Source organism: Acyrthosiphon pisum, chromosome A2, assembly GCF_005508785.2.
Source record: "Acyrthosiphon pisum isolate AL4f chromosome A2, pea_aphid_22Mar2018_4r6ur, whole genome shotgun sequence".
Taxonomy (NCBI): domain Eukaryota; kingdom Metazoa; phylum Arthropoda; class Insecta; order Hemiptera; family Aphididae; genus Acyrthosiphon; species Acyrthosiphon pisum.
This window is the reverse complement of record NC_042495.1, coordinates 119,443,291-119,469,385: the sequence shown is the minus strand read 5'-3', so window position 1 is coordinate 119,469,385 and position 26,095 is coordinate 119,443,291. Positions and strand designations below refer to the sequence as shown.

Below are 26,095 nucleotides of genomic sequence, written 5' to 3'. Positions count from 1 at the left end.
TTCCGTTTTAAAATATTAGAAAATAATAACTTTTGTTAAATTTTACGCGGTGAATGTTTGTGTTCGATTACCGATTTTAAAAAGCACCGTTTCGTCTTCACTTAAAAATAGCTTTGACGTACACGACTTTAATGTACATCGCCATTTTACACCAGCTTGTGTAATGCGATCTTTATAAAAAGTATAATTATTTAAAACTAATAAAATATTGCCCCTTTCGCTATACACTCGCGAAATATTTTCCATCGTGTTAACAACGTCAGTGCTTTTTCGTATGACGTCTACTGAAATGTACTTATCAAATACGTAGGTATACATCACATCATATAATAATTTCTAACACCCATCAAAATACTAATAAAGATATAATAAATGATAATACAAAGCGTATTCCGATAAAGCTTAGATAACATAATAATTGTCGTTATCCACTCGGACGCATCTAAAATTACACGTTTTGGTAAAATCCTTGCTTTACACCAGGTAGGCTATTATTATTTATTAGTTATTACCAGGGATAGACTAGTATGCAATAAAAAATTGAAAAATATTCATTTTATTTACCAAAATATGCAAAAATATGCATTTTAATTTTTAAGTGATACACACAAAAATATAGTTACAAAAAATAGGTATATTTATTATATATTTAGTATTTACCTCCCCTATTTTACGAGCTATACATTGTAAGCGTGTATATTAACATGTGAGGGCAACTGGTACATTCAATTGGGGGCAACTGGTACATTTGGTTGGGGGCAACTGGTATATTTTTAAAATCGCGATAATAGCCGTGGGGGGCAACTTGTAAACACCCTAACGGATAACTCAATTTTTTTTTTGTAACTAACAATAATTAATTAAAAATTAAAAAGGACCTTGATGCTAGATGATTGTTTTATTTTATTTCACAATATTCAATAATAGACAATAGTCATTGTGTTGTCGAACATTCTTAATCAAAAATAAATACAACGAAAATATGTTTAGTTAAAAATTAAAACAATATGTAATATTAATATATTAATATAATATCTAACCTAACCTAACCTAACCCGAATAAATTTTCATTTAACCGTAACCAGAAAAGTCTATTAACCCGTAACATCCGAATTCAATAAGTCGAAATTTCTTTTAACACCCGAAACCCAAAAAAATGATTCCGGTGCAAAGCCGTGAAAAAAACCAAAACAAAAATAGATAAGGAAATCTGTCATTGTATTTCACATTTGCCAATACGGTTATCAATGTATTATTGTATTAAAATATAAATTAAACAATTAAAAATATTAATACGGATATTTAAAAATTAAATAATATTAATAACTAATAAAAAATAACTACATAGTAAATACTTAATAGTTAGTAGGTACTTTAGAAGTTAATGTTACAAATTATAATTATTTATAAATCAAGTATATAGAATCATCTATCTGATTTATCCACTACAGATTTTAAGTTAGGTATGGTATATATAATATGTATGTAATATCATTATCAATTATCATTATTTATTAGATTGTTTCCACTATAGATTATTTTTTAAGTTCTTTAGAAACAAAAACCATTTTTTCATTCAATTTTTCAATTTTTCAGGAAAAAAACCAGTTTTTTTTCTATAAAACCATTTTTTCCGGAAATGTTGATCCCTACTGCTACTTACTGTACCAAAAATCTGTTAATGATATTTAACCAAATAAATATTTTAAAGATGAATCTGGTGGTCATTTCAATAAATCCTTCATAGTCCGTTATAGATGGTCCATTTGCAAAGAAAAATTATTGCATTAAGACAAGATATTAATTCAGATTTTATGTGAGTTGATACATCGTACCTAGTTAATTCTACGCCTAAGTGCCTAACTGTATCGTTGGGTAGTGGAATAGTATTTAATATTTATTTTTTTGACTGGCTTCATCTAACATACAACTTATAATATCAGTTACACAAGGTTTAATGAGAGTTTTGGCGATTGTATGAGCTTTACCAGCCTGAGCTATACGATAACTGACCATATTATAACATGCCTCTGTAGCTTCTTCATTTGCTGTTTTTGATACTTCAGTTATAAAGTTCTTATTCTTTAAAAGTTGATTGATCACGCATTCGAATAAAATATAATGAATAGGTTTATCTTTCACGTCTTTATGGTAAGTTTCCAGATGACGACACAATTTGGCGGGCACCGCCGCACTATTAGAAAAACTTTACTACATACAACGCACAGTCAATAACTATTTTCATCTACGAAACCAAAAGAGATATAATTTTCGTCATATTTTCTTTATTTACTTACTGTATTTTTTCATTTGTATTTGATGAGGATGAACCCACTGTATTTTTTGATTTGTTTAACCAACGATCCATTTTAATTTTTATTTACAAAAAAATATCGTCGTTATTGATAAATAATATATATTTTAACTATAATATTATTCCCACAGTTTTATGGGAATCTTGTAATATATGTATATTTTATAATAGTACCACTTTGAAGTAAAAAAGTTCGAAATTTGAACAATTGTTATTTTATTATACATAACTGACAAAAATATACAGTAGCAAATATTTTATATAAAAGCATCTTTTTGATCTCCAGTAAAACCCGTTGAAATATATGAAAACATTAACCTGCTTGAAAATATTTTCTCAAAAATGTATTTTAACGTTTTAACTCTTATAGCGTTTTCTATATTATGACTGTAGGTACCAATGCAGTTAGTCGTACGTAAAGCGGGAAAACGATATCAACCAAGAACTTGTATAGGCTAAACTTTCATTCGAGTTTAGGATCATATTACATATGTAGAAGTGTATAACACAATTATGAATCCATATGATGAAATCAATTATTTTGTATTTGATAGGTAATTCAAGATAAGATAATATTAAAGATATACATTTATCAATCAAAGATAATGCACACAGTCACGGGGAGCTCCTGCAATTATCACTGCACTAAGTACAAAAATCTGGCAGAGTGCACGCATGCGAAACATAAAAACCGCACTAGTTGTTCATCTGATATTCCATAATATGAAACATAAAATAACTGCATCAGTGCAATAGATAGTAACAGTACAGTCGTATATTATGGAAAACGCTACTGGATTTTTATTTTTATAATTGGTACTTACCTATATCTAAAATTAAAAATTTAATAGTAGTATTAAAATGAAGTATAAAAGTATAAGTAGTCTGATATATTTTTAAAGATGAAAAAACAAACAGTTTACAATTTTTGAACATAAATATTAATTACTAGATTTTAAATAACAGTACAATATTGTGTAATACGGCACTACGCATGAATGATAAAATTATAAAAAAAAAAAATATATATATAATATAGTAATAATAATTATAAATCATTTTTAATATATAAGCATAGCGTATACTCTTGCATGTAACTATATACCTATATAACTAGAAACTTAATACTTATGACATTTACAATATAACAAAAATGAAATTAATAATGAGGGCAAAATACGCATGTGACTAAAAAGAGAAAAAAAATACATTTCAAACATAACATGGACTCTAATTAGAAGCAAAAATATAATGTATAAAATAGTTTTTTTTAATAAATAATGTAAAATCGTAGGTATGTCATAATATAATATGAAAAGAAGTAATAAACAATAATCTATATTATATATTAATATGATCGCTTCGACAATAATTTTAATTTAAATTTCATAGACATTAAACATATTATAACAATAATAGATGAATAATACAAAATAAACTGTTTAAAAATATTTATACATGGTAGAAAAAAAACAGAAAATTCACGGATTACTCATATCGACTGATGAATAAAATATATCTGTAATTTCTATGATAATGGCATGATATATATGATTTAAAAGACCTTACGCATTATATGACATAAATATATAAATACAATGCCCATATAATAACTCCAGTAGAATGCGCTTCATCGATAATTAAAATAAAACCTATACATATTATGTAGATATTTCATTAAATCGCGGAATGGTTCATCCTTTTTCTAGTCGAACATTTCAGACGAAAAACTAATTAAAACCTCAGTCTACATGACGATAGGTATACACTACAACTACCTAAGAACAATCTAAATGTAAAATAAAAAAATGTACGCCGTTTGGCGATGGAATAAAATTAAACAAAAAAATCACACACATAGGTATCAATAAAATTAAATTGTAATAATAATAATAATAATAATAATAATATTATACTACATTGACTGCTCCGTCGTTTTGGTTTGGGTTCCTCTCTCAAACGCGTATACACAGCATAATATTATTGTGATAGGTATACAATGAATGGCACACTGACTTAAAATTATACGCATAACGATATAAGTATAAAATAACACACACAAACACAAATTTATATTGAAATACGATTGGTATAAGTTTTAATGTTATATTCCGTAAGAGTCGATGGGTGCGATCGTGGTTAGTGTAAAATATATATTATATCGGCGAAGTTGAAAAATATAAATACAATACAGTTCCTAAACATAAGTAAATCTGACTACTATAATTATCTATAGTTGTGTAAATCGTCAAGAGTTGTTTCGAAACGTAATTTTTTTCTCGAATTTTTGAAAAAGTGATCTCTTGACCTTTTTCAAACCCTCGACACGGGTTTTCACTTTCCAATTCCGACACCGTTCAGACTATGCGATTCATAATAATATTATTATGTGTGCAAAAACAATAATTACATTTTGGAACTACGTATGTCTACCATACGTATATTATATGTGGCAGACATAATATGACCGCCGTACGGAGATTGCGAACATAATATTATAATCTATAGGAAAACGTTGATTGTATAGTACGAGTATATAGGTAATTTATCAGAATAATATTATATTGCAGACGAGGCGCCGTTACAGGTGCAGCTGGTTTACAGGTTGGTGGCCTTTTTCTTGCGGAAAAGGCTGGAAAGGACGCTGGACCGCTTGTCTTTACGGCCCATCGGCATCTGGTGTTCGCTCTCGCTGGAACTCTCGCTGGCCCGCTGCTGGCTGCTGCTCGTTGTCACCGGCAACGTGGCCGATCTGTTAGGCACCGGTGGCGGTGGCTGCTTGAGCGTGTCGATGTTCGCGTACACTGTAAAAATTTAAGAAAAAAGATATAATGATCATACACGTCGTCGTTCATATCGATTATTGATTTATTCGTCTATTGATGTAAACGACCGTGAGGGTTCAATCTTAAGTATAACACAAAATAAAATAGTCATAGGCATATTAACTATATTATAGCCTATAGGTAATAACAGATATTAATAATGTGACTTATAATATTATGTAGGTAGCAGAAATTGGTTACCTATACTGCTGAAATTTTAAGATACCTACGTATAAATACGATCAACCGGATGTAGGTATACTCTCTTATATTATTATATTATTGTGTTAATGCATTACTAGACAAACATAATAATGATTTTTAAACATCACAAGAGACACAGACTACAGGGTTATAAGTATGTGTATAATATTTAGAATAATATATTATATTAAACGACATGTAATAATAATATATAATTTTTTCATTTTAATTTAAATTTTTGAATTTTAACGGAAATCTTGGGTTAAAAATTTGGCGTTTACACTGCTTTACTTTTATCGCGTTAGAAAAACGGTCTGAAATGAAATGGTGTGTATAGCAGGACTTAGTATGAAAAAATAAGCTGAGCAACGTATAGGTACGAATATAATGCACAATTTGAATTTGATGTATAGGTACAGAAAAATAATTGTAACGTTAATATAAAACAAATAAGATGTTACACACAGGTTTCCAAGACCAACAGTGGCAAAATAGGCCATTTTACAATAGGCGATATAAATGTATGTTGATGCACACTATCTGGCTATATACATTTATACCGAGTGTTTAATTTTGATCCGTATACAAACTAAGAATTATCTCATGTCAGTGAGTTATATAGAAAACCTATTTTGAGAAGGCGTTACGTGGATGAGAATATACTTACATACCACAGTACTTAAAGGTATACATCTCATTGCTATTTTATACATACTGTAGTACTGTACCTATTTACACCACGATAATATTTTGATCTCAAAAAACCTTTAGTTTTCAACAATTGAGAAAAACTCACCGGCACTGTGTCTGTAGTCCGACGTCCATGTTTCTCTATTGGCCGATTTGATAGGTGGCGCGGTAGTCGGTAAGGGTGGCGGGGCGACGTCTGAAAAAATAAAACACGACCGTAAAAGTTATAGTACATTGATCTATTTGAGGATGCGATTTTATTGTAAATCGTTAAAAACGTGTTTAATAATACTACCAGAGTGCATAGACGTCAATAACGAACCTGGTGACTTGGGGTGGATTGGTGACTTGGGGTTGATTGCCTCCTTAGTCCAGTCGTTGTTGCCGTTCGCGTAATAGGAGTGTGGGCGCGCGGGATATCCGGACGGCGATGCTTTGGTACCGAAATCGGTGGCGTCTGGAAACAAAAAGTAAAAAAAAAACGTATATGTAAGTATTATTAATTGTGTACACACATATTAATAATTATAATATCAGTCGAAAATCATTCGTCTTGATCGTCAACAATCAATATATTAAGGTACATAATAAACAATAAACATACAGCCGGATAGCCTAGCTGCACACAATCGCAGCATTATATACATTTAAAAAAACAAAAAATATTTTTTTAAATCTCTGTTATCATCGGCGTACGAATCTGCTGAGCTAAAAAAAGAGGTAACGGAAATAACGAGTTTTTTTTCCGAAGTCTACAACAATATACCTAATGTATATTTTTTAGAGGTGGTGATGCCAGCGGATCGTCGTCGAGTTGGCCGTTTTAAATCGCTTTACAGAGTCCTACATAATAATAATAATAATAATATGAACTTACCGACGGCCGAGTGATTGTTATGGTACGGTATGTTGTCCACCGAAGGCGGTCGCACCGGTATGGGTCGACGGAGTTGGCTGTCTTTCCGGGCGTTTACCACAGGTGGCAGTGGTGCGAGGGGCTTGCGTTCGGTTTCCGGCGTTGAGGCCGCGCTCGAACTCGTACTGATGACCGTCGACGGAACCGGAGTCTGTAGCTCCGATCGCGGCGAACCCTGTGGGGAGAGAAAAAAATTTTTATTATTGTAATTTAAGTAATATTTTAAGATAACTTAACACAAGATGACTATAATATTATATGTGATAATTCAACTGACTCCTCTTTGGTTAAAATTGTTCATAACATTACACATCGATTAATCATCTAAATGGATGTGGAAAAACCCGCCATGTGTGCTTGACAGTTTGGTTTTAGTATGTATGGAGTTTATAATCAAGTACGCACCTTTTGGTTGTCGTCGTAGCTCAGAAGCTGCAGGCTGGGAGGCAGTTGTGCGTGGAACGTGATCTTGTTGACCCACTCTTCCATTTCCTTAGACGTGTCGGCCAAGAAGAGGAACTCTGAACCATCAGTGCAGCATAGCCTGAACACGTGCTTCCGTTTCGTGTAGTCGAACGCCTTTTCGCATTTCGCTTTGAAGACAATGATTGGTGACGTTGCCGCTTTACTGGACACGAAATCCTCCTGATCCTTGAAGAAGCATAACAGCTGACCGCACAACACTGTACACAACGACACGATGATTATTACATTATTATTTTTAGATACATTCAGTCAAGTAAAGTACAACATTTTTTTATGAATTTGTTTTTTAGATTGTCGTTATTAGTATAAAATATTTAGGTGATTTATTATAATACTGAATGAGATAACAATTATTGGAGACGTGATGTATTATTGTTATTCTAGGATAACACTCTTTGCGGGGTAGGTACATAGTATAATTTCACAGATTAGAAATACACTTAATAATAACATAAGGTACTCCCATCAGAACATTTTTTTATAGAATTTCTTTACCATTTTTAAACATTTAGTGATTACATAACACTATGATATAACAGCAAACAATGTAAGCAACCACGGTTTTATTTGAATCTCGACCATTTATGGTAAACATAATACCGTCCGTAATCAATTTATACGTATGCAATGAATTATAGTTATAGAAAACGATTATCACTAGGTTTCTCTCACCTGTATAGAAAGTTTTCCACGACCTGACCGCAGCTTTTTTCCCGGTGCTCTGCAATTCGTGCTTTCTGTCCAAAAACCCTTGTATTTCTACCGGGGGCAGTTGGTCCACGTTTTCCAATTTTTGAAGTTTTCGGAAACTTTGCGTTCTCCTACGAGTGGTAAAACTGGGCGTTCGTTTGGGTTTCTTATAGACATCTGCCTTCATACTTTCAGCCCTTTTTACGTCTGCACATACAATAAAACACACATTTATATTTATGCATTATATAAATTTAAGATTTTCGGAAAATATAAGTATTATATATTACATTATACGCTCGGCGAGATTAACAACTTTTATAATATTATGTATATGTTTTACTTTGAAATTACCTTTTTTCAAACGATTTCCAAATATTGAAGAGAAATTACCGCTGTTGTTTAATGCTGGTGAGCCGGGAACCGTGAGCCTATATATATTAAAATAAAAATTCGTAATAGCTCATAAAAACAATTGGTGGAATTTTACAATTTTCATATGTATATGTAACATTAATTTGTAAAAGCATTAGTTAGTATTGATAGCGTTAGACGAGAGCGAATAAACTAGCAAATATAAACTTACGTATCCGAGTCTTCGTCTATAGGAGAAGCATTTTTGACTCTCAACGCTTCAGGCGATCTCAACGGCGCTACTAGATCGTTTTCATGCGTAATATTTTTATCATGCATTCTTAAGCAAAAAATCAAAAAAACAAGGCAATTCCATAAAAAAATTCAAATAATAATAACATAGTATTTGTATAGGGTACACGAGTATCTTATAAAATGTAATTTATGTTAGTATAATTTTTTCTATGAAAACTCTTATTAAAATAAACTTATCAAACTATAAAAATAAAGACAACAAAAGAAACAAAACGTTCCATGCGAGTATTCACCAAATAGTTTCACAAGAACTAAATAACTTTAACCGTATAAAAAGCTTTGTAGAAAAAATACATATTTTAATTGAATAGCGTACCTCATGTTAGGGTCGAAATCGTCATCGTCGCCGTTCATCGTTTCGCCAGCATTGTTGACCTTCCACCGGTCGCCTTCTTTCTTTCTCTCCTGAAAATTGAACAATTTTAAAAATCATTGAATAAACGAATTCATAAATCCTCTGACAAACTTACGTCTGTAATGCGCTGCACTTCGCGTTGTTTGCGCGCTTCCAGCCGCTCTCGTTCCAGTCGTTCTTTTTCCGCAACTCGGGCCTTCTCTTCGGTCTCCAGTTGTTCCTTGAACGCTAATTCCAACTGCAAAGATACGATACATAATATAAAATATAATGAAATTAATTAACCTTGGTGAAGTTCACTGTTTAATGTTTAACACATGAATGTTAAGTTAACCAAAATTAATATATAAATAATAATCTTTTATTAAATACATATAATATAATAGGTTATTTACCATTTTCCTCAATACTCATTACTCATCCCATCCATTTATTTTCAACTTAAGTTATAATCTATTAGTTGGCAAAAACATTTACCAGAGTAATCCTTTTCAGCGTATCAAACTTCTCTTCCTGCGCCTCGATTGTCTTTTCGAAGTCTTCGTGTTTTCTTATGAGTTCTTCGACCTGCCATATAGAGTCGCCCAGCTTATCGTCGTTTAACACGGGTTCTCGGGTTTGTATCCACGACTCCAGTAGGTCCGCGTCACGTTTAAACAGCTAGAAACATAACATACCCCGACGGAACGTGCGTCGTATTTAAAGTAATTCTCAACCGACATAATATTACAGTTTGCTCGTCGAGCGCTAATATAATATTGTAAATTATAACAATATTGTACACACCTGCGTATCCAAATTTTGATCGTATAAGATTTTACGTTTTTCCCAAGTTTCGGTCATGAAATAATGTCTTTGTTCGAGAATGTGGATTTTCTCGTTGATTTCGTCTGACATAAAATGACCCTAAAATATCACGGATTATTAGAGTAATATGTAAGGTACTTGGACACGAAAGACGAAAGTTATAATGTGTCAAGTCTCTATACGAACATGTTGAATAAGACTTCTACCGGTCTGATAGAACTCGCCCAACACTTCAGATCGGCTGTTGATCTCGGCGTTGTGTTCTTGGTGACGCAATATGAGCATTTCCGCTCCGCTCACCTCTTGGCTGAGCATTGGCGACGTGATTTTCGCAATGGTTTCGTTTATCCACGCACTAAATGTCCATTAAAAAAATAAACAAAATATACGTTATTAGAAATAAACTAAGTATTACATTTCGAAGTTACTCACATCAAGTGTCTATACTGATCGAAGTAGGACTGCAAGTGTTCTGCTTGGTTCAGCTTGCTCTTTCTTTGACTCGCGTTTTCTAATAACGTAGTCCATGCGTCCACTGCTTCTTCCTGCTTTACTTCGATGTGATCTTTGGCATCTGGAAACATGGCTGACAACCGACCAGCTTCTTGTACAACGCATTCCACCTGATGAGTAATAATAAAATATAAATCAAATGTAAATAATTATACCTAATTAGTATTTTTAGTAAAACGGTACTTGTTCTTTGACTGCGGCGAGGTCTGCTTCAAAACCTTGATGTTTTTGGATTAGGGTTTGTATTGTATCCAAATCGTGGCCGTAATCTTCGGCAGCCAACAACCCACCTTTTTCTTGAATCCAGCTGATGGTTTCATCGGCGGTTCGGTCAAATACATGCACTTGTTTAGCACCCATCAAAGCCTAAAATGTTAACATTTTTATTTAATTATTTTTTGCGGACACAATTCAAATATTGCAATCATTTATTGACAACAACAATAATAATAATACGATTTATGAATAACATTATTGTACCTATTTCATATAATTAATACACTGACTAAAATTAAGAATTAACTTAAAATATTAGCTGTAATTATTATGATTATTCTTGTGAATAATATAGAACACAAAATATTCATAAAATACTATTGTGGTATACACTTTATAACAACAAAAACACGACATCAATAGTACATTTTAGAGAAAGATTATTTGAGAATAAAACGTTTATAATTGAAAATAAAATTTATTTTGATAGATAGGTTTTTAATTTTAGTATTTAAAGCAATTTAGCAGTACCATTCCAATAATCCATCCATTATTTCATTTGATATCTAAAGTTATCATTATTATTGTATTTAATATTTATAATACAATTAATGAATGTTATATGTTTTATGTCATTATGAAATTGACCAACCCATGACATTGTTGGTTACTCACAAGTATTATTTTTATTTTGTTTTTACTGTTCATAAGTAAACTGTATAATTACAAGTGAATTTATGGTTGTTTTGATTTGCTTTATATATTAATACTCATTTAATTATAAATAATATTGTGGTTTTTGTGTAACAAAATATAAGAAATCTATTATAAATGTATAATAAATTTAAATAGTAAATACTTAAAAATCTTTAATATTAATTAAAATAATTTATTTCTTGTAGGTATAAGATATACAAATATGTGACCTCCTAAATGTACTAACTAGATTCACTTTCCTTCCAGAAAATATAATGAAGTTGAAAATCAAAGCATTCTTTCTACTATAAATTGTGTACAGGGATAAAAATAAAAAGTACACATACATAAAAAAAAAACCACACATAATTGTAAGATCGATACATTTATCGCTTCACTTAGAATTTAAAACATATGTACCTCTTGTCTAGCATTCGCTAACTCTTTTAAATCATCCCATAGTTGCTGAGTGTCTTCTAATCTTATTCTAATCTGATCTTGTTCAGGATTATTTTCTTCGAGTAACTTATGACCAATAGTTATGCAACTTGAGATACGCCCTTCACTACCATTTAAACCGCTCATGAAGCTTTCAAATGCCTAAAATATATATTCAAATTATATTCTGACTAAAAGAATGCATTTTTTTTTTTTTAAATCAATTACTTGGATCAAAAGTTCCACATGCTCTACATCTCGACCATAATCTTCTGAGGCAGCAACCGTTGTTTGATCTCCTATCCATTCGGCAACGTCTTCCGCTTCTCGAATAAACTTATAGAATTTGCGACTCTCTACTAATCTAGTTGCTCTTCTTTTATTTAATGTACAGAGCTCTGTGTAAACTTCTTCGATATCAGTCTAAAGAAAAGATTAATTAATAATTATAATGGAAAAGGGATTTTTGTTCTGTGTTACCTGTTTTCGTAAAATATTTTCAGAATCAAAATGTGATCGATTTACAAGATTCCTACTTAATTTTGCTAATCTTTCAAGAGTATGTTGGAATGTGTTTAGTTCTCTTTCTATTCCTTCAAGTTTTTTCATAAGCGTTTGTACAGAGTCTTCATCTCTACCATAGTCGTTGGATGCCAATAAAGGATATTTTTCTTTTAACCAAACTTCAGCTTCATTTGCTTCCGCATAGAACTATAGAATTAGGAATAAATTTAGATTTATTAGTTTTAATAATAATAATTGCATTGAAATAATTAATACTAACCATTTGTGATTCGTAAGCATCTAATAATTTTTGTTTTCTGATCTTGGATTGTTCTTTAAGTTGGGACATCTTTTCTTGAAGGACACTATAATTTATTTCAATTTGTTGTGATGCAAAATGACCACTACGAACCATTTGCTGACCTCTGTCGACTAAAGCTGCGACTACTGGTTCATGAGATACTAATTCAGCATCTAAAGCCTTAAAACAAAAAAAAAACAAAAAAAATAATAATTCAAGAATTATTATAGGTACTTACATAATATAGATTTATTGTTTAATAAATTATTTTATAATATAACTTACCTGATGTTTATTTTGTAGTGCCTGTACTGAGTGTAGGCTTGTTCCAAAATCATGAGAGTTGATTTGCAGTTCCTTGTCATTAATCCAAGTGATTTCTTCTTCGATATCTCGCGATAGCCTATAATTTATTAGAGCATCTTCTAGATTATCCCTTCGTATTTGCATTGGCTCTTGAAGAGAATTATATCTGTAAATCATTCAAATAAGTTATGACAAAATAAACGATGCGACCTTGTTTTTATTACATACCTCTTAAGAACTGCCTGAGATTTTTCTTGTATTTCATCCTTCATAAAATGATCAGAATTTTGAAATGTTAGAGCAGTATCTTTTAGAGATTGACAAGCTTCACCATGACTATGAACATCATTCTCTAACAGTGAATGTCTTTTCAACAGGTTTACAACACTTTGCAAATCTTTTCCATGGTCTTCAGATTGCAATTGCATTTCTACTTCTTCTGTCCAAGCTTCGAGTTCTTCTAATGTGCGGTTAAATAATAATGCCTAAAATTATAATATTTTTATGATAAATTGATAACTTTTATTAATATTTAACAAATGTAAAAGTAATTTTTACTTGATAAGCATCTTGTAATCGTTGTTTTTTAAGAGAACTCATCTCTTGCAGAAGTCTCCATTTCGTTTCAAGTTCATCTAATCTTACTCGAATCTCCATACTCGCAAAATGACCACTACTGATCAAGTTTTCACCTTCAGTACAAATAGCATTAACACGAGTACGGTTTGCAATTAATTCTGAATCAAAAGTAGCGTGTTTTTGCATTTTTCGCTGTAAGTTAGTAGGATCTCTGTAACTTTCATCTCCAGCTACTTGTTGTTTTTGAATTATCCATCCTTCCACCTAAAATTATAAATGTTAAAATAATTTTTTTGTTTTTATAATATTATGTCTTTCATTAAGTTATTCGATTTCATTTACCTCATACATATTTCTTAAGAACTGTTGTAAAAGTCTGGAATCGTTAAGACGTCTTTTGCGAGAAGCTGTAGCTTCTTTAAGTCTATCTCTTCTATTACATATGCTGACTAATCGGCCTTGTATTCCATTGCTGTCATAGTGTTGGCCTGTGACAAGATCTAAAGCATACTTTTCTAATTCTTCAACTTTGACTAGCTGTGCTGTTAACGTTTTTTCAAAAGCCTCGTGTTTTCGTATCAATTCTTCCACACTCGACAATGACTCCTACATTTTTTGAAAAATTTATTGTTTAGACAATTTTTATTTTTATTTTAATAAATTTAAGTAAGTAAATAACTGAATTATTATTATAAATTATTATTATTATTATTAGTTACTTACCCCTAGGTCGTCATTACTCAAAAATGCCTCTTTTGATGCTAACCAATTGTCCACTTGATCAGCTTGATTTTTGAATATTTGTAGTTCTAAAGCTTGGCTTAACATAGTTCTTCTTTCTTCCCAAGCCGCACTCAGTGTTCTGCGTAGTTCATCAAGATGAGCAAGTTCTTTCTCAGGAATTGGATTTATTTTCAACCCAGATTCTTTTAATGTTTTAAAGTGTTCTTGGCGTCCATTGATTTCAGCTTTTCTTTCTTGGTTTAATTCTAATAAAGCTTTTGCTTCTGCCATATTCGTGGGCATATCATGTCCTTTAATTTTCTTAATTGAATCAACAACCCAAAGTTCAGCTTCTTTTAACTCTGATAAAAACTTTTCTCTAATATATGCATCACTTAAAGCTTCTCGTCGTTTTTTCGACAACATATGCAAGTTTCTCCAGTTATCTTGTAGTTCAGACAGTTTAGCTTTGATCGGAGAAGACATATCTGGATATTTTTGAATGAGGCGCCTGCATTCAGATTCATGTTCTTTTGTTTTCCCTTCAATAGCTGTCATATCTCGTTCTAGAGCATCCTGTTTTCTTTGTAATTGCTCAACACCACCCAGATTCTTACCAGTTTCATTGCTTGACATTGCAAGTGCTTTTTCACTAACCCGCTGCAAAGTATCGTCAACATCCCGATTGAATGAATGTATTTCTAGGGCTCCATTTAGGTGTTCTCTGTATTCACTTAAAGCTCCTTGAAGTGCCTTCCACCTAATAAAACATAGTTCTTAATTAATACGTGCAAATTTATGATATTATATTATATTAGTATATATTTTTAAACAATTAATTTCTTCATACTTATTATTTAGATTTTGACGACGTTGTTGTATTGACTGTGTATCACTACGCCCTTGTCTAATAAGTTTATCAGCTAAATTATTAATTGTTTCTATTTTTCCTTCATCAACTCGATTATCAATGTCTTCGAGTTTCCTTTGCAATGCTAAACAATGTTCGTAATCTAAACCCATTTCTCCAGCTTGGACCATCATTTCCTACAAATAAATTTCATAATATATTTTATTGTTGTATAATGTGAATGTACATATGTCAAATTAAATCTAATAGAAATAATATAATCTTACTTTGTCTCTAATCCATGTTTCAACCTTGTCAACTTGGTTATTAAATTCTAAGATATCTTGAGCTTCTTCTAAACCTCTGCCTTTTTCATTAGTTTCTTGTAACAAATTTCTCCATAAAACCAAAAGCTTTCCTAAAGAATCTTGAATGTCCTTTGAGTTTTTGTGCTTCTTTTCGACCAACATATCAGCTATAAAAATAAATAAATAAGAGTAAATAGTAAATACCTACTAAATAATATATTGTAAAAAAAAAAATGTACTATTTTTAAAAGCATACCATTATTTTTTATAGAATTAATTCTCCCTTGATTAGCAGTAAGTTCAGCTTGGAACGCTTGATGTTTTTGTAATTTTTTGATTTTGTCTTCCAAGTTATTAACATCACCTTTGCTAATTTCCACATCCAACTTTTTGCGTTTTTCACTGATCCATGATTCAGCTTCTCCAACATCACGTAAAAATTGAGCATGCAATAAAGCATCATCTAACTTTTGTTTTCTTAAAATGCTTAGTTTTCGAATTTGCGCCCGCCTAGTTAAAACTTCATTCAGTCTTTTAGATATCAAATCACTTTCAAAATGATTTTGACTGAGTAATTTATGACAGTGATCTTGTAGGAGGGAAATTTTTTCCTCTTGGGTTTCAAATAATTTTTCAAAACCTTCATGTTTTTTTACTAATGAAGCTACTTGATCCACAGTATTTCCTAAGACAAATAAAGTTAAAAAAAATCGATTATAGAATTGTATTTTCATTATTTTTGTATTTTATTAATAAATATCAATAAAAATACCATATTCTAAACTTGCTAATGCTACTTCTTGTGTGTTGCAAATTGTATCTATTTGCTTAGCATCACGGAGGAAGAATTGCAAATCAATAAGTTGATCAAGATGAACTTTCTTATGATGCCAAGATGAATGCAATTGATGTCGTTCTTCCAATAAATGATTGAGTTTTTCTTGAATTTCCTGTATTCACATTTTAAAATTTAATTTAATTAAAAATTTAAATAGAAATGTACATGGGGGCGTTAAAAATCCCGAAAAATCAAAAACTCAACAGTTTAAAATAATAAGTTCAAAATCTCAACAATTTGAAATCCCGACAAAATAAAATAAGTTTATCTTATCTAATACAAGTTTAATCTAGTAACCTAGTAAAAATAAAATACAATAAGAAACTTTCTAAGACACTTTTAAATGTGTTCTAGATTAATACGAAAAACATCAAATTGTAATGTTTGTATATACATGGAACAGTAGTTCAAAAGAAAATTTATTTAATCAAAAATAAAAATGATTGCTTTTTTTTTTATTTAGGTCATCGGTTACATCAAACAAACAAAAATTTAAGGTCGCTTGAAACAATAACGTACTGGTGGTACTACTGATGAAGTGGTTTTTTATTATTTTTTTATTAAATAATATTATTTAGTATTTAGGTACCTACTTCAACTATTGTTATTAGGTAGTTGTTTTAACTTAAATTGTTTATCAAAAGAAGTTTTTATTTATTATATTTTATCAAGGAAAATCCTAAATCACTATTACTTGTTATTCATTTTTTTTTATAACTTCTTTTGATATATTTAAAACAAATAAATTGTTTTAAGTCACTATTAAAGTATTTTAATTTACAATGAAGGCATGTTAAAATAAGTGTCAGGTGACTCAAACAACAGTTTTTATTTTTTTACTCATTACATTTTTTTACAAAGTATGAAGTGTTTAGGTTAGGTGGGGTTTTATGCAACCACAAATAATTTTTTTGCAGATATCTGTGATTTTTTTTTTTCAGCTCAGAACAAGAAAAACATGTCAATTCGTCCAGATTGATGGTAGTATAAATTGTTTTGTGTTATTATATTAAATTATTTAACAATAATTCACGAATATTAAAATGTAGTGATATTAATATAATATAATGTAAAATTGTTTATATTTTTGAATTAAATTGTTGAATAATAAATATAATATGTAAAAATGTTTGGTGATATAGTCAAGATTTGTCAGGATTTGGTATAATTTTGACCCAGACCCATGTATATACACTCACATTTGCCGCAAAATGACCTCCTTGTACTAATGCTTCACCAAGATCAGCAACAGTTTGAAAAGTTGCTTCTCTAGCTTCTATTTCAGCTTTCACAGCTTCATGTTCTCCTTTTAAAAGCTGTGCACTTGCTGCATCTCTTACTTTTTCTTCCGTTAACATAGTAGCCCTCAAACTACTAGACCAATTGACTAAATCTCTGACCTATGACACAATCAGTGTGAAAATTCATTATGCAAATCAAAATGAAAGAAAAAAAAATATCAAAATTTACTTGAGCTAAAAATCTATGCAAATCACAGCTGGCTTGTAAAGCTTCTCGCCTGTGTGCAGAGCGATCCTGAAGTGAAGTCCAACTTCGAACTACGGTTTCTTGTTGCTTTGCAATATGAGAAGCATTTGACCCTGGGTAGAGTGTTTGTAACTTAACTGCATCTTCCACTAAAATCTAATATGGAAATAACAATTTAATAAACTTAATATAAAATTTTTTTCTGTATTGTGTTTGTTTACCTGAAGTTGTGCTTCTAAAGCAACAAGATCATTTTCAAACCCTTCATGCTTTCTGATTAGAGTTAATACAGAGTTTAAATCTCTTCCTAAATCATCAGAAATAGTTGCGTCTTTATCATTAATCCGAGATAATGCATCAGCTACATCTCTATGAAATCTATGAATCTCTCCTGCAGCTTTGAGGCGTTTTTCTCGATTTTCTATGGTAACTATTAATTGTTGCCAGAGTTCACTAATCTCTTCTTGTCGTTTCTCAATTTCAGATGTATATTGTGAATCGTTTGCTACTAATTTATTAGCAAGATCTTCACACTGTTTAAATCTTTTAGAACCTGTTTCCACCCGGTGTTTGAGATCATCGAATTTGTTTTGTAACACCTATTATTGAATTAATTATATTAAAATTTATGTTATTTTAATTATATATTTAAATACGTACCAAAAGATGTTCAAAGTCTTGGCCATAGTCTTCAGATGATGCAGCTTGCATATTATCTCGAATCCATTGTTCAAGTTCATAATTCTCAATCAAATATTCATGTCTAAAATAGATAAGACAGATAAATAAGTACAGTTTAATTAAATTGAGTATAGAATAATTGTATTTTTTACCTGCACATGCTCTCGACTAATCTATGTTGCCTTGCTGTCGCTAATTTTTGTAATAGTTTAAATTGTTCACAAATATATTGCTGTTTAGACGATATAGCTTTAATATCTGGATGTTTCAAGTTCATCATATTATTTCCAGTGTGACACATTTCTTTGACAATACCTTCATATGTATCAATTTCTAGTTCTAAAGCCTACAAGATATAAATATACAATAAAAACAATTAACCAATATAAGTATACAGCAATAGGTAACTAAAAATAAAAATATATATTCATCATACCTTATGTTTTGTCAAAAGTTTAGATGCCGCATCTCTATCTCGACCACAATCTGTAGAAGATAACATATTATTTTTTTCTAGTAGCCAACTTTCAATTTCACTTGCTTCAAAGAAGAATTGTTGAGCTTTTAAATTTAATTCTAGTTTGCGACTTCTATCCTCGCCTTTGGCTAATAGATCTTGCCATGCATCTTTGAGTCCAGTACATAATGATGAAACCTAAACAAATTAATGTTTAATATTAGGTTTAATTTGAAAATCATAACTATAACAATAATTAAAAAATGATACACTACCTGTTTAGTTTCTGGATGTTTTTGATGAATTAACGATTGACCTGACTCTAGAGTTTTATTGATCATAGGTTGATGACCTTGTATTTCCGCTTCTAGTTTTTTGTGTTTCTTGTACAATGTTTGTGCTTGGTGAAGATCAGTACCCAACTCACCAGACTCAACAAGTGGTAAATGTTCTCGTATCCAACTAAGTTCAGCCTCTAACTCAAAACCAAATTTGTGAAAACGTAATGATTCATCCAAAGCTTCTTTTCTAAGCTTAAGCGGCTTATCCAATCCATTAAACCTGAACCATTAATAATAAAATTACATTAAATATAAATTATGTTATTACAAATAGTAGATGAGCAAATTATAAAACAAATACTTACATTTGTTGGCATTTTTTACTAGATTGTAATATATTTTCAGCATCAAAATGACCGTCTTGAGCCATTTCTTCACCAGCAAATACTAAATCATCAATTTTTTGTTTCCAATGTTGTATTTCAGTTTCTACAACTTGATGATTTTTAAGAAGTTGTTTGCAATGTCGTAAATCTGTTCCCACTTGTTGTGATTGTAAGTCCTTTTTCAGCTCTTCGTGTTTGAAATATGCATCATCTAAAGTTCTGTTATAAGTATGCTGGGCTGCTGCTTGTCTTAAACATCTACCTTTTTCCACACTAACTTCGACCAATTTTTTCCAGTCATCATTTAATTCCGATAACTTTGTTTTTACTTCATCTTTTCGGTAATTTTCTTCATTTATCAAACCTTGACCACACTGAAAAATAAATGATATTAGTATATATTATTATATAATATTATGGACATATCCACAATGTGGAATGATAAATGTAAAAAATTTAGTTTACTTTATTGATATTCCTTAGTTGACCTTCATTTGCACGTAATTCACATTCAAATGCTTCATGTTTTTGAAGTTTTCTTTCAATATTTGTAAGATCCCGATATGATTCGTCACTTGCTGTTTTCAACTTATCTGTTAGCCACGTTTTAAGATCATCAACATCTGCTCGGAAAGCTTGATAATTTCTACTTGCTATCAAAGCATTTCTCCTCACTGCTGCTTGGTCTTTTACCAAATTCCTTCGATGCAAAACTGCTTCTTTACGTTTATCAACACTACAAATTATGATCATTTAGATTCTAAACTTAAGAATGTATTATTTTATTTGAAGTAAATACTTACTGGTTAGTATCATAATGGTTAGCTGAAATCAATTTGTTTGCCATTTCACAAAAAGTTTTCAATCTTTCATCTTGTGCATAAAGTGAATTTTCAAAATCTTCGTGTCGTTTTAACAGCGCCTCAACATCATCAACGGATCCCTTTAAAAAAATGTATTTAATAACTTAAAATATATTTTAAACATTAATTTCTCTTCTTACTCCCAAATCAGCATATTCCAAAAACATTTCGCTGCCAGAAGTAGCTGCATCAATATGATCTGCTTCTTTATTAAATATTTGTAAGGCTAAACATTGTTTTATCCATTCCTTTTTTTGAGCCCATTCTTCGGTAATATTATTTACTTCTGTAGTTAATTTATTGTTGCGTTCTTTGACTTCGTTACTACTACAGTTACCAGATGATATTAATTGTCTACCCAGTTCTGAAACTTCTCTTACTTCATCTTCATGAGCTCTAATATCATCGCCCAGTTCCTATTATAAATGTATATTATTTTAGGAGTGTTGGTTTTTATAAATAATATTTAAAAAAAAATATGTAATACTTGATGGTTTTTAAGTAGATTTTCTGCTGTTACAACATCACGAGCAGAATTATCAGTGTTCACCAATTCTTTTACTGAAGACAACCAATTCAAGAGATTTTTCGAGCTATTCATGAATATTTGCTGCCCAACAGCACTTTCTAAACGCGATCTCCGGTCCAAAGCTTTGTTCTTCACATTTTGCCATAAAGCTTGAACTTCTTTTTGTCTTTGAATAACATTTTCTAAAACAATAAATTATAATAAAATAAGTCAATTATTATCAACTATTTATGAATTCTGTGTCAGACATACCTTTTTCATTAGGATAAGAAACCTTCACTGAATTAGCCAATAAATTAACCCTGTTTACTTTTTCTTCCACTGGAGCTAATTCTCTTTCTAAATTTAAATGTCGTCTCTGTAGAGCTTGTATAGTTTTTAAGTCTAATCCTACTTCAGCGCCATCAAGTTTATCCATTTTTTCTGTCATCCAATCCCTGGCTTCACCACAAGTTTTTTCAAATAGTTCCACACTAAATCAAAAATGTTTATTTATAATATATCTAAATGTTTAGTATTTATATATAAAATTAAAGTATATAATACCTAAGAGCTCCTTCTAAACTCTTTTCTTTTTGTGCTTTCAGCCAATTTAGATGATCCCACATTGTATGTATTTGATTTTGTCGGTTGGTAATCATATCAAGCTGACTGTGTCCAAGGTTGGCAAAATCTTTAACCGCCCGATCAATATCTTCAACACGTTTGTTACTCGCAGATAAATCAGTTAAGAATTTCTATAACACAATTTTATCAATAAAACATAATAAACAAAATACTTAAATACATAATTTTAGTTTTATATGTACCTCATATTTTCTTTTTGCAGATTCAACCGTGTCTAATTTATCTTCAGCCTTTAGTAATTTTTCTTTGTCTTTGATCCATTTTTCAAAATCATCACATTCTCGATAAAATCCATAAAGACAAATAGAGTCTTCCAAAAGGGCATGGCGCTTTTTTGCTAAGTCTTGTGACTTTGTGTAAGTCTCATTAATGTTTGTTATACGTTTTTCAATACTTCTTTCGTTGTTAAGATTGGTATCATCTTTCTTTGTTGGCTCTATATAAAAAAAGTTTTATGAATATAAAAATACATTTTATTCATGGCATATTAATATGTTTACCATCTTTTTCTGGAGTTCTAGTTTTCTTAACTCGAACCTTTTGTTTGACCATTTTGACTTTAGGGACTTTTCTTGTACTTTTTACTACGTGCGGCCTTCTAACAGATACTTGCATAATTTTAGGCTCAACCTCACAAACATAGTTGGCTGGTACAAAACCATCTTGGCCATTTAGTTTTCTTACACTCCACCAATCTGGGTTTGTTTTATTTAGTAAGAACATCACCTATAACAGAATATTATTTTATTTTTATATTCTAAGTCTTATTTTAATATTTTATATACCTCTCCTTTCGTCATTGTCATGCCTTGCCCATTAAATGGGTACAGACTTTTTACTTGAGGTACTTGTCGTTCTTCTACAACAGTTCGGTGTTCAACATGTTCAATTATTTCTTCTTCTAAGACTTCTTGAGGAAGTAACCTAGTTTCAAACACCCATTCTTCTATTGGTTCAGCTTGAACCTTTTGATTTGTATCATTAGACAACTGAAATTTTGAATTTGTACTTTAATACTATTAAAATCATATATTCTAATATAAATTAAATTACCAAAATATTTGATATTCCTGCTTTGACTAAATTGTCAGCTTGTGTATTCAATGACTGTATGTCTCCTTGATACGCATCTAACTCTTCTTCAAGTATTTTGTGTCTAGCCAACAGAGCTTGTGCACTTGGTTCATCGACTCCGTGGTCAGAAGTACTTAGCACTGTTAAATGCTCATGTAACCAAGATTCTGTTTCATTTGCATCAGCATAAAACTAAATATATGCATATGATAATATAAATATAAAATTCAAAACTTAACAAATAACAAATTACTTGGTAAGCTTCAGCTGCATCTTGCAATTGCTTAGTTCTCAACTGTGATAAGCTATTTAATGAATTCCAATTGCTTTGTAAAGAATCAACCCTCGTTTGAACTTCGGAAGGTTCGCTGGCATTTATACTCAGACCGGATTTGCATATTTGATCAGTTTTTTGACGGTGCACTTTCATCTCATCAAGTAAAACCTAATAAAATTATTTTAATACAATATGAACACTAAAAATGTTATAAACCATTAAAAACAAACCTTATGTTTTTGTTGTAAACTTAATACGCCTCTCAAATCTTTTGCCGAAATGTCAGCACTACAAATTCGCTGCTTTTCGACAAGCCAAGCTTCTTCATCTTCGTGGTCTTCAATGAACTGATAGAAGTTTCTTGCTTCTTCTAGTCTAGCCCTTCTTTCTTTACTTAGTTCAGACAACCTGTAAAAATTATATAATGAGTATACTTTGACTTTTATTTTAAAACATTTAGTATTTACCTGTCATATGCAGTATTGAGTTCATTCAGACTTTCTTTTAATAAAGCAGTATCTTTATGTTTAGAGGGTACATATTGTTGACCTTGTCTATTTAATCTTCGAACGGTTTCACCAATGGCTGTAGTTTGCATTTCAGTCAAGTTTTGTTTTTGCAATAAGTCTTCTACAACAAGTAGATGAGGCCCGACATCTTCAGATTTGTAAGTCACTTCAATTTCCTATAATAGTAAACCATAATAATTATTGATCAGCATTCATAAAATTTCATTAAAATATTATTTGGTATTCAAATTTACCTGTATGGTTGACAAAACTGTTTCTATCTCTCTAAGCATAGAAAACATGGTACTTATATTGTTCAAATTTATTTTGCGACTTTCTAAAAGTTTTAAAAGATCTTTCCATCTCTGTAATACTTCTTCTTCCCTATTTTTCACTCTCTGAGCTCCGTGGTAATTTTCTTTAATCAACTCGTCACTCATGGCATTCAAATCGTGAAACCGTTCTTCTCTTGCCATGATGTCAGCGCTAATAGCCTCGTGCTTTTTTACTGTTGCATCAACTTGAGTTAAGCTATTGCCAAACCTAGGATCGTTCAGTACTTGGATCATTTCTTTTAGGTAACCATCTCGAAGGACACTCTAAATTCAAAATAAAAATGTATAAAGTTAACACCTAAGTGACTAGTTTGATATTAATGTTTTGTATACCTTTTTTTCAAATTTGTAATTGAGTTGCTCCAAACGTTCTTGTCTCAATAATTCCTCTCGTAGAGCAACTTCGCGTTTATGTTCGGCCCTGTCTAAGGCTTCCCAGTTACGTTCAACATCGTGTATCAATTGTCCGTCTTGGGGTATGAACACACCTTGGTTAAGCGATTTGAGTAGGGTATTTATATGGAAGTAAAGAGCTTCAATTTCACTTCTTTCTATGTACCTGAACACCGGAAACAAATAATATGTAACATCAAAATGTAATATGAAACAAACTGGTCATACTTGGGAGGTTTTTCAACAGTCCGGTATTTTTTGAATGCTAATAGTTCACGCTGAATGCCTTCTAAAGAATTAGGGAAATTATGATTTTCGAGTTCTTTAATTTTCATTCGTATCCATTCTAACAAGTCTGAAGTCAGTTGTTCGTAAATAATTTTTTTCTTATCTATATCCATTAGTTGACCGAGTATCTAAAAAATATTATTATAATTATTAACAGCAGATGAAAGTAACACAACACTCGTTAAAATGTTCGTAAAAAGAACGTTTAGTGTGTTGATAATAATAATCATTACGTTGGCTATTCTTCGTCCACTTTTCATTTCATTTTTCATCCTCGCAAACGTATGATAATACGAAGCGACATACGTTATTACAGACTTTTCATCCGGTCTGCTTATGTCTACGTCTATTTTTTTGTCAAACAAAACACGATAGTATTACTTATTTAGTATTCATACAAAATAATATCACAATAATAATATTAATTTCTCTCTGTTTCACCTTCGGCATCGAGCAACCTAGGAATTCCCAATTCATTATTGGCTACATCGAAAGCTATGTTCAGGTTGTCGATATTGGTATTCTTCTCGAGCGACGGAAAATCTAGTAGATCGGGCCGATGAGAGTGGATTAATGCATTGAATCCTAAGCCATTTCTCCAAGAACCTATGTAGAAGTCAACATCATGTTATTATATTTTATAACATAATATGTCGTACCTAGCCTATAATTCTTAAACAGCTCTAGAGTCTAGGTATTTATTGTGTATGGTTTTTTTATGAAATATTATTGTTTTCGTAATTTATTTACTTGTAAAGTCTTGTATGTTAACGCCTTTGTAGCCATTAGTTTTACGCTGACACCATAAAAGCAAAGCGTCTTTAGCCGATTTTTTTTCACTGCTTTCATTTTCTTCGTCCTTTTTTTTTTAAAAAAAAAATGTTAGTTTTATGTCTTTATAATAATATATTAATATTGGTACATTTAATAAGCAATATTTTAATATCATAATATTATGTGAATTATGGTCAAGTCTTAAACGCGATCATCACTTACCACGTCGATTTCAATTTCTTGAATTTGAAATCTTAAGATAATCGTCCATATCAAACCCAAAATCAGTCGGGGATTTCCATCAACAATATCTTCGGCCCCGATGCTTTCCAATCTCACCTATAACGATTATTTGTGAATAATTATATTGTCCTCAATTTTTTAACACAATTATATGATCTTAAATGTGCTGACGATAATACAACCGATAAATGCACTAAATCGTTTTTGTAACAATACCTTTGTGTGGAGAAACGCTAAGCTTTTGTTGACGTTTTCCACCTTGTGCACCCTCATGCGCCCGTTATTTGGTTTGCCCAGTTTTTCGCCGGAAATTATTTCTAATAGTTTGAGAAGCTTTCTTCCGTCTGCCAAGTCCACGAACAAGTCGTCTACCTCCATTCTTACCTATATAATACGGTTAGCAAATAAAATACATTAAATATGTATATTTTGGCGACGAGCGCACACCGCTCCGATTTGGTTTGCAAATTCTCGAAAAACGCTCTTACTTTTTGTAAAAATGAGTTCATCCATTTGGTAAAAGTCTTCTTTTGTATGTGTAGCCTCTCCTCTTGGAGGGCTTTAATTCGCCCCTGTTCAAACTTAAGTACATCTTCCCTCTGCGTCATCTCGTAGCGTGTGATTCTTGAATTGGCATTTTATAATACTGAAACAAAATAGAA

The 26,095-nt window shown here is 31.0% G+C and overlaps 1 protein-coding gene across 3 annotated transcripts in view; it reads right to left on the bottom strand.

Moving 5' to 3' along the window:
* Nucleotides 1-4,060: 4,060 nt before the first annotated feature.
* The window catches only part of LOC100165619 (spectrin beta chain, non-erythrocytic 1), a 59,008-nt gene continuing 36,973 nt past the window's right edge, over nucleotides 4,061-26,095 (bottom strand). The window contains exons 2-59 of one of the 3 annotated variants that reach the window (XM_029489758.1): nucleotides 25,922-26,079; nucleotides 25,650-25,817; nucleotides 25,413-25,529; nucleotides 25,167-25,275; nucleotides 24,858-25,022; nucleotides 24,650-24,762; nucleotides 24,357-24,544; nucleotides 24,069-24,294; nucleotides 23,655-23,999; nucleotides 23,359-23,576; nucleotides 23,122-23,299; nucleotides 22,868-23,059; nucleotides 22,594-22,806; nucleotides 22,326-22,529; nucleotides 22,041-22,266; nucleotides 21,723-21,976; nucleotides 21,460-21,650; nucleotides 21,166-21,386; nucleotides 20,872-21,095; nucleotides 20,525-20,800; nucleotides 20,325-20,464; nucleotides 19,987-20,257; nucleotides 19,501-19,895; nucleotides 19,130-19,415; nucleotides 18,834-19,052; nucleotides 18,550-18,743; nucleotides 18,377-18,479; nucleotides 17,938-18,315; nucleotides 17,699-17,872; nucleotides 17,428-17,628; nucleotides 16,163-16,340; nucleotides 15,647-16,075; nucleotides 15,370-15,557; nucleotides 15,083-15,279; nucleotides 14,233-14,992; nucleotides 13,852-14,115; nucleotides 13,489-13,773; nucleotides 13,159-13,415; nucleotides 12,910-13,096; nucleotides 12,604-12,804; nucleotides 12,300-12,530; nucleotides 12,048-12,242; nucleotides 11,802-11,981; nucleotides 10,653-10,835; nucleotides 10,389-10,579; nucleotides 10,143-10,311; nucleotides 9,936-10,055; nucleotides 9,627-9,809; nucleotides 9,265-9,387; nucleotides 9,111-9,199; nucleotides 8,712-8,819; nucleotides 8,480-8,556; nucleotides 8,108-8,332; nucleotides 7,355-7,632; nucleotides 6,911-7,124; nucleotides 6,329-6,490; nucleotides 6,140-6,229; nucleotides 4,061-5,118 (exon numbers count right to left, since the gene is read on the bottom strand). In XM_029489758.1, the coding sequence (XP_029345618.1) occupies nucleotides 4,913-5,118; nucleotides 6,140-6,229; nucleotides 6,329-6,490; nucleotides 6,911-7,124; nucleotides 7,355-7,632; nucleotides 8,108-8,332; nucleotides 8,480-8,556; nucleotides 8,712-8,819; nucleotides 9,111-9,199; nucleotides 9,265-9,387; nucleotides 9,627-9,809; nucleotides 9,936-10,055; nucleotides 10,143-10,311; nucleotides 10,389-10,579; nucleotides 10,653-10,835; nucleotides 11,802-11,981; nucleotides 12,048-12,242; nucleotides 12,300-12,530; nucleotides 12,604-12,804; nucleotides 12,910-13,096; nucleotides 13,159-13,415; nucleotides 13,489-13,773; nucleotides 13,852-14,115; nucleotides 14,233-14,992; nucleotides 15,083-15,279; nucleotides 15,370-15,557; nucleotides 15,647-16,075; nucleotides 16,163-16,340; nucleotides 17,428-17,628; nucleotides 17,699-17,872; nucleotides 17,938-18,315; nucleotides 18,377-18,479; nucleotides 18,550-18,743; nucleotides 18,834-19,052; nucleotides 19,130-19,415; nucleotides 19,501-19,895; nucleotides 19,987-20,257; nucleotides 20,325-20,464; nucleotides 20,525-20,800; nucleotides 20,872-21,095; nucleotides 21,166-21,386; nucleotides 21,460-21,650; nucleotides 21,723-21,976; nucleotides 22,041-22,266; nucleotides 22,326-22,529; nucleotides 22,594-22,806; nucleotides 22,868-23,059; nucleotides 23,122-23,299; nucleotides 23,359-23,576; nucleotides 23,655-23,999; nucleotides 24,069-24,294; nucleotides 24,357-24,544; nucleotides 24,650-24,762; nucleotides 24,858-25,022; nucleotides 25,167-25,275; nucleotides 25,413-25,529; nucleotides 25,650-25,817; nucleotides 25,922-26,041 (12,279 nt within the window). In that variant the 5' untranslated portion in view covers nucleotides 26,042-26,079 and the 3' untranslated portion in view covers nucleotides 4,061-4,912. Of the gene's footprint in view, nucleotides 5,119-6,139; nucleotides 6,230-6,328; nucleotides 6,491-6,910; nucleotides 7,125-7,354; nucleotides 7,633-8,107; nucleotides 8,333-8,479; nucleotides 8,557-8,711; nucleotides 8,820-9,110; nucleotides 9,200-9,264; nucleotides 9,388-9,626; nucleotides 9,810-9,935; nucleotides 10,056-10,142; nucleotides 10,312-10,388; nucleotides 10,580-10,652; nucleotides 10,836-11,801; nucleotides 11,982-12,047; nucleotides 12,243-12,299; nucleotides 12,531-12,603; nucleotides 12,805-12,909; nucleotides 13,097-13,158; nucleotides 13,416-13,488; nucleotides 13,774-13,851; nucleotides 14,116-14,232; nucleotides 14,993-15,082; nucleotides 15,280-15,369; nucleotides 15,558-15,646; nucleotides 16,076-16,162; nucleotides 16,341-17,427; nucleotides 17,629-17,698; nucleotides 17,873-17,937; nucleotides 18,316-18,376; nucleotides 18,480-18,549; nucleotides 18,744-18,833; nucleotides 19,053-19,129; nucleotides 19,416-19,500; nucleotides 19,896-19,986; nucleotides 20,258-20,324; nucleotides 20,465-20,524; nucleotides 20,801-20,871; nucleotides 21,096-21,165; nucleotides 21,387-21,459; nucleotides 21,651-21,722; nucleotides 21,977-22,040; nucleotides 22,267-22,325; nucleotides 22,530-22,593; nucleotides 22,807-22,867; nucleotides 23,060-23,121; nucleotides 23,300-23,358; nucleotides 23,577-23,654; nucleotides 24,000-24,068; nucleotides 24,295-24,356; nucleotides 24,545-24,649; nucleotides 24,763-24,857; nucleotides 25,023-25,166; nucleotides 25,276-25,412; nucleotides 25,530-25,649; nucleotides 25,818-25,921; nucleotides 26,080-26,095 lie in introns of those variants that run through there. The other 2 variants (XM_029489759.1, XM_029489760.1) reach the window with 2 other exon arrangements.